This window comes from Gekko japonicus, unplaced genomic scaffold (assembly GCF_001447785.1).
Source record: "Gekko japonicus isolate JY-2015 unplaced genomic scaffold, Gekko_japonicus_V1.1 scaffold5128, whole genome shotgun sequence".
Lineage (NCBI taxonomy): Eukaryota > Metazoa > Chordata > Lepidosauria > Squamata > Gekkonidae > Gekko > Gekko japonicus.
The window spans coordinates 35,136-47,219 of NW_015172705.1; the positions used below are offsets into that span (position 1 = coordinate 35,136).

The 12,084-nt window shown below is 45.9% G+C and overlaps 1 protein-coding gene across 1 annotated transcript in view; it reads left to right on the forward strand.

The window, feature by feature from the left end:
- Positions 1 to 2,939: 2,939 nt before the first annotated feature.
- The window catches only part of LOC107119330 (V-set and immunoglobulin domain-containing protein 1-like), a gene marked incomplete at its 3' end in the record, with an annotated part of 20,453 nt that continues 11,308 nt past the window's right edge, over positions 2,940 to 12,084 (forward strand). Inside the window, exons 1-3 of the mRNA XM_015421797.1 lie at positions 2,940 to 2,955; positions 3,652 to 3,812; positions 10,022 to 10,120. Of these exons, the coding sequence (XP_015277283.1) occupies positions 2,940 to 2,955; positions 3,652 to 3,812; positions 10,022 to 10,120 (276 nt within the window). The remainder of the gene's footprint in view (positions 2,956 to 3,651; positions 3,813 to 10,021; positions 10,121 to 12,084) is intronic.

The following is a 12,084-nucleotide window of genomic DNA, read 5'->3' on the forward strand; positions in this document are numbered from 1 at the left end:
CCAGAAGGAACTCATTAGCATAATAGGCCACACCCAACTGCAGAAACTCATTAGGATTGGCTACATTAGGGGCGTGTGGCCTAACATGCAAAGGAGTTCCTGCTATAAAAAAGGCCCTGGGGTTGGGGAGTTAATTCTGTGTCTTGTTAATTATTACTGCATTCCTATCCCTGCTGCTTCGCCTTTTGCTGAAACGCTTATCTCTACAGACGTGCAGGAGGAGGTTGTGTTGTCTGGAGGGCTCTTATGTACCGTGAGAGACTCCTGGTTCTCAGCTCTAGCCACCTAACGGTTGCCTGACTTATCCCGCGCACGGGAGGGTCCCTAATTGGCCAATGCCCTGGGAGGGTTCTTATGAATACCCTATTCAGGGCTCTTTTTCTAGAAAAAGCCCAGCAGGAACTCATTAGCATAATAGGCCACACCCAACAGCAGAAACTCATTAGCATATTAGGCCACACCCATGACAGCACAGCTCATTGGCATATTAGGCCACACCCCCATGTTACCAGAAGTGTGCTCATCCAGCCACACCCGCCTTTTGCTTGTTATTCTGTTTACCTTGTTTGTTGTCAAAACCCAGGGCCTTTTTTTTGTAGCAGGAACTCCTTTGCATGTTAGGCCACACACCCCTAATGTAGCCAATCCTAATGAGTTTCTGCTGTTGGGTGTGGCCTATTATGCTAATGAGTTCCTGCTGGGCGTGGCCAACTTAGGAGCCAGCCGGAACTCCGTTCCTGTGCGTTCCTGCCCCAAAATAATCCTGATTGTACATATGAATTGTACGGATTTTGCTGAAGTGGATTACATTGCTACTAATCATTGATTTATGCTTACTATAAAGTGCTAAGGAAAATGCATAAAACAGAAGATCCAGAGCTGAGACAGCAGGAGATTTATAGTTCACAAATGATCACTTTTTGCCATGACCAGCCATTTGGTATTGCAGCACTTTGGCCGTTTGTGTGTGTGTCCCTGAGTGGGTTATAGAATCTAAATAAATGAATCATTAATTGGAGGAAAAAAATCACAATGATGGTGGCATGAAACCCAAATCTTTGCATTCAGACTTAGAGCCCTGTGACATTTTGGCTGCCAATAATTTCTGACTGAGTTGTTAAAAGAAGAACTCCATCTATGAGATATTCGGACTTATTGGATTCAGAATGTAATCTGAAATTGCCTGAGGGTTTGAATTGGTGGCAGAAAGTACAGATTGAATCAAGGTACACTAAAGATAAAGTGATTGGCTTTTATGAGGAATGGTTAGAAATAGATACGCTAATGCTTGCAGGTGATCAGAAATTGGTAAAGAAAATGTATGTATTACTGCTGGACTATAAAACGTTTGATGAAACTGTTAAAAATGTTATTTTGTTGTGGGCACAGAATGTGGGTCATGCTATTCAGTTGGATCAATGGTCTAAACTATGGGGGGAAATATTAAAATCACAAAATCCATTGCATACAAAGAAAACATTTATAAGATGTTTTACAGATGGTATATAGCTCCCGAAAAGTTAGCTAAATTTGACCCAAAATGTTCTGATAAATGTTGGAAATGTGAGAACAAAACAGGAACATTTTATCATATGTGGTGACTATGCGATAGAGTTAAGAAATATTGGGTGGGGATACATGAAACAGTACAAAAAGTTTTGAATTGTAATGTACCTTTTACTCCTGAAATATTTTTGTTGAACATTTTACACGATAACTTTAAATATGATGACTCTTATCTGTTAATATGCATAACCACCCCAGCCAGAATACTATATGCCAAATATTGGAGGAGCCAGGAGATACCAAGTAAAGAAGAAGTTATTAACAAAATATTAGAAGCAGCAGAGATGGACAAATTAAATTTAACTTTGAAGGACCATACTGAAGAGTCATTTGAAAACACATGGTGGAGATTCAACAAATGGTACAAGAACTATATCTATACTAAGACAGGACAAAGCATATAAACAAAGTGAAGAGAAGAATTAGACTTTAAGAACTTAATTTTTGACTATAACGGTTGCAAAATATTGGTCTACTAGGAGGTGTAACCTTTAAATAACAGATAGTTGGCTTTAAAGTATATATACACATATTGTACTCCGAATTTTATGATAATTGTTGTATGTTTGTGTTATGTCTGTGTTGATGAAAAAATTTTAAAAAATTATTAAAAAAAATTCTGACTGAGATCTGTTGATTTCATACTAACGGGCTGCAAACTGTGGCTGCGGTCACACACACTCAATAATCCGCTTTCAATCCACTTCCAGTGCACTTTCAAGTTGGAGTTTTACTGTGTGAACTGGCAGAATCCAGTTTGAAAGTGGATTGAAAGTGGATTGAAAGTGGATTATTGAGTGTGTGTGATTGCAGCCTGTATTCAGCACAAACACTATTTATGCAGCTCCATCCTGTTAGACTGAGGTGGCAACGAATCAACAGAATACACAACGAAAGGACAAAACACTGCAATATCTTTGAGGAAATGGCTTGGATCTTATCCTCATCCGTGAGCAGAATCCACTTTGCTTTGTGCTGCCAGAGAGTTGGGCTGAAGCGCTGGGGTGGTGCTCCCCCAGGACTGGACATATAAGGAGCAGCCCAGAATGCACACACGCAGGCCTGGTTCCAGCAACACACAAGTGGAGATATAAACAGACCTACAGCAGTTTTGCTTGTGCAGCACAAGCAAAACTTCCTGGACATATAGCAGGGGTCCCCAACGTGGTGCCTGTAGGTGCTAGGGATCCCAGCCCCCACCTTCCGGGAGGGGGATCCCCTGATTTGGAGTGGGCTTCCCCGCTGCCAGTCAGCTAGCTGGCAGGGTGGGGGATCCTGCCCCCAAATGACATTTCTGGGCCACTTCCGGTACCTCCCCTGATGTGATGATGTCATCATGGGAGTGACGTCATCGTGCCAGAAATGTCGCAGGCATGTGTCAAGAGCTAGGTACAGTCACAGTCAGAGTACAGAGTCAGAGTCAATGTCAGTCCAAAGTCAGGGTTCCAGAAGTCAGGCAAGGCGGGGTCATTCAGTCCAAAGGTCCAAAGGTCACTGGAGCAAAGCAGCATCAGGAGCTGTGGTTGCAGAGTTTACCAGGTGGTGACTTATTGCTTCTTGCTTCCACATCAAGCAGTTTCCCTTGACTGGCTTTTACAGGCCTCTGCTGGAAGGTCTTTCTTGCAGCCAACTGCTTGGAAGTAACCCTGCAGCTACTCATCATCAGCAAGCAGCTGGCACTGGGCCAGGAGACATCCATTCTAAGCCTTCGTCTCCAGTGCTCAAAGGGTGTGGGTGAACCTGGAGGGCTGGCAATGACCACCCAGGTTTCATCTGTTGGAATGGGGCTGGAAGGTGCTGTTGGTTCTGCATCAGCTGTTGGCTGTGAACTCTGACAAACCTACAGTTCAACTTCCTGTCTGCTGGCTTCTGCTGATTCAGAGCAGAACTCCTCCTGAGAAGTCCCCTCCTCCTGAGAAGTTCTCTCCTAACTGACCCACAACACCATGTAACAATAAATGGAACTTAATATCTTTGCTTGTGATGGTCTCTTCTGGAAAACAAGGAGGGCAAAATGCACATTAACTCCATGGCTGTCAGTAGCCCTTGGTTGATCCTCTATCCTTCTGTTCTTATTTTACACAGGGCCGCTCACCTGTGTGGTCTTGACTGTCCCACAGAAGTATGTGAACACAACAGTTGGTGGGAATATCACTCTCCTCTCCACATATACAACACAGACGGATTCATCTAACCTGTTTATCCAGTGGAGTTTTTACAGTGCCCAAGACAGAAAATTAAATACGGTAAGAGTGGTATTGTATATGTAAATAAATGTTTGTTGCCTGACAATGCCTGGTTGGGACTCCAAATATTATTCTGAAGGCCATTTAAAATATTCCTAGGTATGTCCAATTGTCAAAAAGAACTCATGATTAAGATTATGAAAATTATTACATTTTTCTCAGGCTGGGCAATTCCCACAATACAGTTCTTCACCAATCAACAGGAAAGTCTTCTCTTAGGCCTGAAGTTAGATAAGCATTTTTCTTGAAAGAAGAAAGACTGTTTTTATGGCACTGCTACCTAAATTATGATAAAATACCGCTAACTTTAACAAATATTTCTTTTCTTTCTTTTTTTAAGCCCCCTGAGGGGATTTTTTATTGATTTATTTTTAACACTACACAAAACTACAACAGAAAAGAGGGAAGGGGAAACTACACATAAGGGGGAAAGTAAAGTACCCACTACTGTCTAAAAACCCAAGAGAGGAGATCTTCCCTCTAGCTTTGATACATCAAGCCTTTTCAGCATTGAACTTTTTTATAAACTGAGTCTAACATTTAAAATCTTTTACCCTCTAACTTTATGTTTAACTGCCCAATTGCAGTACCCCCAATCATCCCCAAACCCCAGTCTTTTTAAAGGCACCAAACAGAGTCCTTCAGCCTTTATTTCTTCTTTTCTTCCCTCTTTCGTAGCTTGTAGGGACTCTTCGGGGCTGCTGCCTCTTGCTCAGACAAAGAGTCCTCACCAGAAGAGCCCGATTCTAGCTCGCCATTGGATCTGCCATCTTCTTCTTTTTTCCCGTTCTCTGGCCATCCCAGCTGGTCTTTCAAAAATTCTTGAGCTTTCAACACAGAGTCGATCCTTTCTTTCTTCTCCTTGATTTTAAACGTTACGCCTTCTGGAAATAACCATTTATATCCAATTGAGTTTGTTTGGAGAAAGAGCACCAGTTCCTTGTATTTCTTTTTGCGTTGTCGTATTTCAAATGGAATATCCTTCAGTGTTCTCACCGCATTCTCCCCTGCCTTCAGGGGTGTTGCAGCTACTGCTTTCAGGATCGCATCCCTAACATGCCTCTTTGAAAACTTTACTACAATTTCCCCAGGCAGATTATTTTTCTTTATATAAACAGAATATGACCTGAAGGCCACATCCATGTCATTGAGTAATTGTTCCACTTTTAAATCTGCCACTGGGGCAAGTAGTTCGTTCATAGGTTCTTTCACATTTTCTCCTCTATTTTCTGGCACCCCCTGGAAACGCAGGACCATATTGGCTTTATCCATGTGTACTTGCAGCATCTGCTCTTCCAAAGAAAATGTTTTCTTTTCCGATTTTTGCACTTTCTTCTTCCCTTTCTGCATTATTTCCGTCACTTCCTTCACTTTCTCAGCATCTTTTTTCATTTCTTGGATCAAGTCCGTAATTTGCTTTTGTTGTAAAGCAATGCTTTGAGTTACTCCTGTCAGTTGATCTCTGATGTTATTCAACTGCTCCAGCAGAGGGTGCATGCCTTCAGCTACAGCCTTTGCCGTCTCTTTGGCTGCTACTTCCGGCTTTGGGGACTCTAGTTTCGATTTCACCAGTCTTACTTTGTCTTTGTCCCTCTTCCCCGCCATCTTTCCCGTTTATTTACTTTCAGGAAGTTTTTTCAAAGTCTCTGAATGTGCTCTTAGCTGCTTAACTTCGATTGGGTAAGTACTTCTGAGTGATCAATCGTGTTTTCTCTTCTGCTCCCCCCCTTTCTCTCGCTGTTTCAAATGCATGACAGGCGCCCCCCGCCCACTTTTCTCGTCCCGCCGAGTAGAGTAAGGAGCGTCTTTTCTTTCAAAAATCGTTTCAAAATAGACTCACGTTCATTATAGGTCTTCCGACCCCACTTTCTTCAGCATTTTTAACGCTGGATCTCCTGCGCTTGCTCCGATTAGCCTCACTTGCACCTTATCAGTCTCTCAGCTGGAAGAACCACTGGAGCAGAGGGGAGCCTCGATTCTCTGGCATTCCGCCATCGAAGAGGCTACCCCTCAAAGCTCCTTGGACAGGCCCCCTTCGGGCACCTGGGGGGGGTTATGAGCCTGCTCGCCCCCTCCTTCCGCCAGAGCACGGAGACACCCCCGGGAGGTCCGGGAGGTGAGTCCGTGAGCGTGCCGCCATCAACCGGAAGAACCAAAAATACTTCTTTATATTTATATTCTACCTGACCCCTAAGGCTCCAAGCATCTTACCTACACATGTAAACTTGATGTAATGAAAAGAAAGGAAAAGGAACAAAGAAGTATTCATTTCCTCCTAAACATTCCATACATTTTGCCAGATAATCAAGTATACTTTGGGTTGCCACAGGTTAAAGGCACAACATTGTGATTTCTTTTGGGGAAGAAGGAGGAAAAGCTCTTTCCTCTGGTCATGCACAGCTGGAAGAAGGCAGTTCCAAGTAAAAACTGGGAGCAAGAGAGAAGCAAAGTCCCAGCAGCTGTGGGTTCCCTACCCCCCAAAAAACTCATTTTTGGAAAGGTGGAGGACAGACAAGCTCCCAGCAGCAGTTCATCCTCTGGCTGGTGTAAGGGGCAAGGCTATTCTTTCTCTCATCCTTGTAGCCAAATGATAAAGATTGTTCTATATATCACACTTAGGCCCTGTTCACACGGAGCATTTGCCGTGCTAAAGATACGGATGAGAGGCGGATTTTCCAGGTGCGATCACACCGCAACATCTGGGAAGTTTAGTGCACCCGTGGCTAACCCGTGGCTTCGTGCCGAAGATACGGAGTAAAAAACTAGTACTTATGATGTACTAGTTTCCGGAAAACGCAGGGCAAGGGCGGGCATCTGATCGCGTCCCGTCCTAGTCCCATCGCAAACCAGTTAGTTTTTTTTTTTAAGTCTGCAGAGGATGCACACAAATGATCATGCACATGCTCACCTTTTGGTGAGAAAAAAAATTCCCTTTTACCATGGAAGCAGCACCTAGTGATTGCTGGTGTGATCGCGCCGCACTGCTTCTTTGCCGTGCTGCGGGATAGCCGTGTGATTGGCACCTCACGCCCTAACCACGGGACCTCGACGGGACGTGTGATCAGGCAGCCGCGCATTATTTTGTTTCGGGGCATTCAGCCACGCTCCCCCCCTGCATTTTCTGACCCATGTGACCGGGGCCTTAGAGTTGCAAGGCCCAGTCTGGCAACCAGCAGCAGATGGAGGTGGGCAAGGACATGGAGGAGCAGCCATTTGCGACAGCATGATGTCACTTCCAGAAAAAACAGAAGTTATGTCACCCCTCTCTAGGAATCACTGGAAATGCTATGGTGGAACCATAGAGTTTTGGCCAATTCCTAGAGAGGACTGACGTCACTTTTGGGTTTCCCCATACTCCATTGGTCCAATGGCCATTTGTTTTTTCTCTTACTTTGAGCAGCAGGAGGAAACGAGAGGGACAGGATCTCCCACTGGGGGGACTGGTAATCCTAATTCTCCTTTCAAGTTCTTCTCAGTTCTACTGTCAGGATCAGAGCCAAAGAATTCTCTGTGTGATTATTTTGTTTACCTTTTGCAAGTTTTAAGAAACAATTAATTATGTTTAACTGTATGAACCCAAACATCATCACAAAAAATGCCAAAGATCCACTAATATGGAAGTAAACAAGAATCGAGCAACCAAGGGCAGACAGCACCAATGAAAGAGATATTTACATAATTCTAAACTTAAGCAAAATCCAGTTTAATAATTATATTCTTTAGTCTCCCAGTAAAGAATTTCAGTGTCCCCCAAAACAGCCTGTAGTTGACCTGAAAGTTACCTGAAAGTTCAGCAGAGATGGAGTCACCCGCGCAAATACTAAAGTGAAACTCCAGCATGACCTGCTGAATTAGAATTTATATTAAAAGCATTAGTCAAGGAATAAATGATTTATTTCTCATCCATAAGGTTGCTAACTCTTGGTTGGGAAATCCCTGGAGATTGGGGCTCTGGAGCCTGGGGAGGGAGGGAGGGATTTGGGGAGGACGGGACCTCACTGGGGTCTTATGTTGTAGAGTCCGCCTTCCAAAGCAGTCCTTTTCTCCGGTGGAACTGATCTCTGTCATATGGAGATCAGTTCTAATTCCAGGAGGTCTCCAGGCCCCACCTGGAGGCTGGCAACCCTGCTCATCCACTAGAGTGTTTAGCTTGACCTAGAGGAACAGTAGCCCTGTTCACAAGAGGGATCTGGCTATACCATAGAAACTCCCACCCTTTGCCTGCTCTGCCTGCTGCCGTTCGATAGGGCAGCAGGAGAAAAATGTGCAGGCAGACTGTCAGTAGCCAATGGCACTATATCACTTCCAGCGCAAACCTGGATGTGATGTCACCACACTGGTCTGACACTCTAAACCTTATAGTAAAACTTTATGGTAAAACTAGGGTTGCCAGGTCCCTTAGCTTTGCCAGCGGGGAGCTGTGGGGGCATTCCAGGAGGTGGGGGGGCATCATGCGACATCCGCGATGCATTGATGTCACCCCGAAGTGACATCATCACACTGGAAACATTGTGTGGGGATGCTCTGGTATTTGCCCTCACCGCCATAGAGTTTGCCCAAATACCAGAACATCTCCTGCGCGACATTTCTGGCACGATGACGTCACTCCCATGTGACATCATTGTGTCAGGGGTGGTACTTCCCGTTTTACTGGAAGTCGCCCGAAAACGTCATTCGGGGGCGGGATTTCCCCCCGTCAGCCAACTGGCTGGCAGTGGGGAATCCCCCTCCTGGGCCAGGGGCTGGGATCCCTAAATAAAACTTTATGGTACAACCAAAAAGTGCCCCTCCCTCTCCTGCTGGCTGCCGCCCAATGGCTGTGAGGCAGGTGAGGCTGAGAGTGTGCGACTGGCCCAAGGTCCCCAGCCAAGCTTCCATGGCACAAGTGGGAATTCATGCCTGGGTCTCCCAGATACTAGTCTCACAATCTAACCACTATACCACACAATACCATCTGTGTCTGTTACGAACCCTGGCCAGGAGCTCTTAGGTTCGCAGAAGTTCCCCAAAAACTGACACGAGAGATCCGGGTTTTCTTATGAGGAGAGCTTTAATGACCCATCACAGTTCTCAAAGCAGGTGCAGGGCTGAGCAGCAATCAGCTGGCCTTGAGACATGCACACGTGCACAGCGGAACTTAGCCAAACCCTCGAGACAAAGAGCATAACTAGAATTAGGCATCTTATATCCTAAATGCTGGCCGCAGGCCCAAAGAATGATTAATTAAGCCAGGGGTCATTTAGTAGAAAAAGAGGTGTAGGAGCTCATTAGCACAACTTATTTGCATATGCCACACACCCTGACATCACTGGAAGTGTGTCAGAAGGCAACACCCACCGCTCAGGTGCCACTGGACTGTTTTCGATTTCTAGCTGTCCTCGCAGAGGAGGGAGAGCTTGTACCTGAATAAAACTTGGTCTTAAAGGTGCCACTGGACTGTTTTGGACTGGGGGGAGCTCTGCAACTTACCTGGCTGCTTCTTGCTCTGACTGAGGGCTGCTGGGAGCAGGGGGTGGGGCTTGTTGCATGTGCCCACCCCCTGGGCCCTTTACTGCCGGAGCTCCGCTCCTGCGCGCTCCTGCAGGAAATGACCCCTGAATTAAGCTATCCCAAACACTCGGGTGAGCCAGGCCATCCTGCACCTGGCTTCCAGGGGGGGAAGAACCAAGCCAGGCCTTGAAGATCAGCACTATTAACAAGCAAAGTTCCCCTGAGAATGGGACAGTTCCCCTGAGAGCAGCTCATGCTGTCCTCTCCCAAGGGACTCAGGGCAACTGGCAAAGATGGAGTCGCCCGGGGTCAATACAGTGTCCAACAGATGGATTTTGTTAACAGTTTCAAGCTCGCAGGTTTGGTTTCTGTTAACAATATGGAACTTGAGCCCTGCCCTGGATAGCCCAGGCAAGCCTGATCTCGTCAGATATTGGAAGCCAAGCAGGGCTGACCCTGGCAAGTATTTGGATGGGAGACCTCCAAAGAATACCAGGGCCGGGAGGCAGAGGCAGGCTATTTATTTATTTATGGCAGGTATTTATTGCAGAGGTCGCCATGACTTCAAGCACGGGCACGCACATGCACCCAAATGCAAAAATAAATAAATTTTAAAAAATGGAACGTGAGATTTAAAACATGCAAATTGCCATGGGTTTTGTGTGAAAATAAGAAGTCACATTAAACTCTTAGACCAGCACGTTTCTACCCAACTGCAGCAGGCCCTGTGCCAGTATATGGATGAGAAGTCCACCAGGGACTGTCAAAAGATGGTATATGTGGTAGATGCTCGGGGAAGATGTAGCTGGAGACACCAGGTAAGCAGACCTCATCTTCCAAAAGGACAACATTCTGCTTTGCTATCTAGCAGCGCTGTTGGTAGTTTTTCTAGTTCCTAAGCAAGTTTCTGGAGAAAAGTTTCGCAAACTTAACTGTAACCTCAGATTTCAACTCATTTGCTTTATCCCATAATGGGAGCCATAAAAAGAACGAAGCCTGCTCCTATCTACAGAGCTCCACCCTTATACTGGGCAACAGTTCCAGTCATAACAATGGGGCTTCTTATCAGTGACTCAGTTAATAATGCTACATTCACTGGCGTATTTGGTTAATATAGGAGAGTTTTGCCCGGTCACAGAAGTGTGATACCGAATGCCATAAATAATAAATCTCCCAAGAAGTGTATTGCAAGAAAGAGAAACTTACATTTATTCAAGTAGATTCAGTTCACATTCAGATTGCAGTAAAAAAATCTAATCGCCTAATCTAAAGCAGGGCTCTTTTTGTAGAAAAAGCCCAGCAGGAACTCATTAGCATAATAGGCCATACCCAACAGCAGGAACTCATTAGCATATTAGGCCACACCCTGACAGCACAGCTCATTGGCACATTAGGCCACACCCCCATGTTACCAGAAGTGTGCTCATCCAGCCACACCCACCTTTTGCTTCTTATTCTGTTTACCTTGTTTGTTGTCAAAACCCAGGGCCTTTTTCTGTAGCAGGGACTCCTTTGCATGTTAGGCCACACACCCCTAATGTAGCCAATCCTAATGAGTTTCTGCTGTTGGGTGTGGCCTATTATGCTAATGAGTTCCTGCTGGGTGTGCACAACTTGGGAGCCAGCCGGAACTCCGTTCCTGTGCGTTCCTGCCCAAAAATAGCCCTGCTAAAGAGTACTTTCCCCGTTACAAATGCCCAGCATCATGTGAGTGGGAATAGGAGGGCACAGGAGAAACCTGCAGAGACATGTGTCTCCATGGAATGCCATGTGAAGCATAAGAGAGGACAAAGGAAGAGAGGAGGGGTCAGAGGGCAGCTCCCAGATTAAGACAAAGAGAGGCATCACATTCAAGGGGATAACATCTATATACACTTAGAGTGAGGTTGTGCCCCACAGTGTCCAGGCATGCTGAGTTGCTCACTCTAACAACATTGACCCTCTCTTTTCCAAGTGGTGAGAAGGTCAAGGGGCTAGCACTTACAAGGACTGGTTCCTTTTGGAGGCGAGAGCGGTGCAGACTTACGGTGTCCCTGTAGTGTTTGCTCTCTGGGTGCGCTGAGGAGCAATCAAAACAAGGAGGTCTATTAAGAAGTCCCATTTTGTTCAAACGGGCTTACTCCCAGGAAAATATTTTTAGGATTGTGCTGACAGTCACTCAGAGCTGAACAGCCTGATGTGATGACTTGAACCCACAACCCTCAGCGAGTTGGATGAGGTAACCTAAATCATCCAGCCATTCCTCTTTTAGGTTCCCCAAATAACCAATTCTTAGCAAGTCAATTCTATCTTAATTTTTATACCAGGCTTATCTTTGCTGGCCAGATTGGTGTAGTGATTAGGAGTATCGGGAGCCTACTGTAGCAGCTGCTGTGGGCCTCAGTGCAGTGGATGAGGATGCTGCAGCAGAGGAGGTTGGCAGCTGCTGTTCCAGGCACCATGGTGGCAGTGGAGGCTGGTGGCCACTGCTATGGGCCTGGGCGTGGTGGCAGTGAAAGCAGTAGGGTTCCATTGTAGGCGGTGGAGCCTCACCAAGCTCAGCAATGGTGGGGAATATGGGACTCCCCCTCCCTGCAAGTCTCGCAGGCTTGTATTATATAACTGTGATACTCAGGGGTCGTTTCATAGAAAAAGAGCTAGGGAAACTCATTAGCATAACTCATTAGCATATGCCACACCCCCTGACATAACCGGAAGTGTGTCATAAGGCCACACCCCCTGACATCACCGGATGTGTGTCATAAGGCCACACACCCCGCCCCCAACGGTCCCGGTCACCACC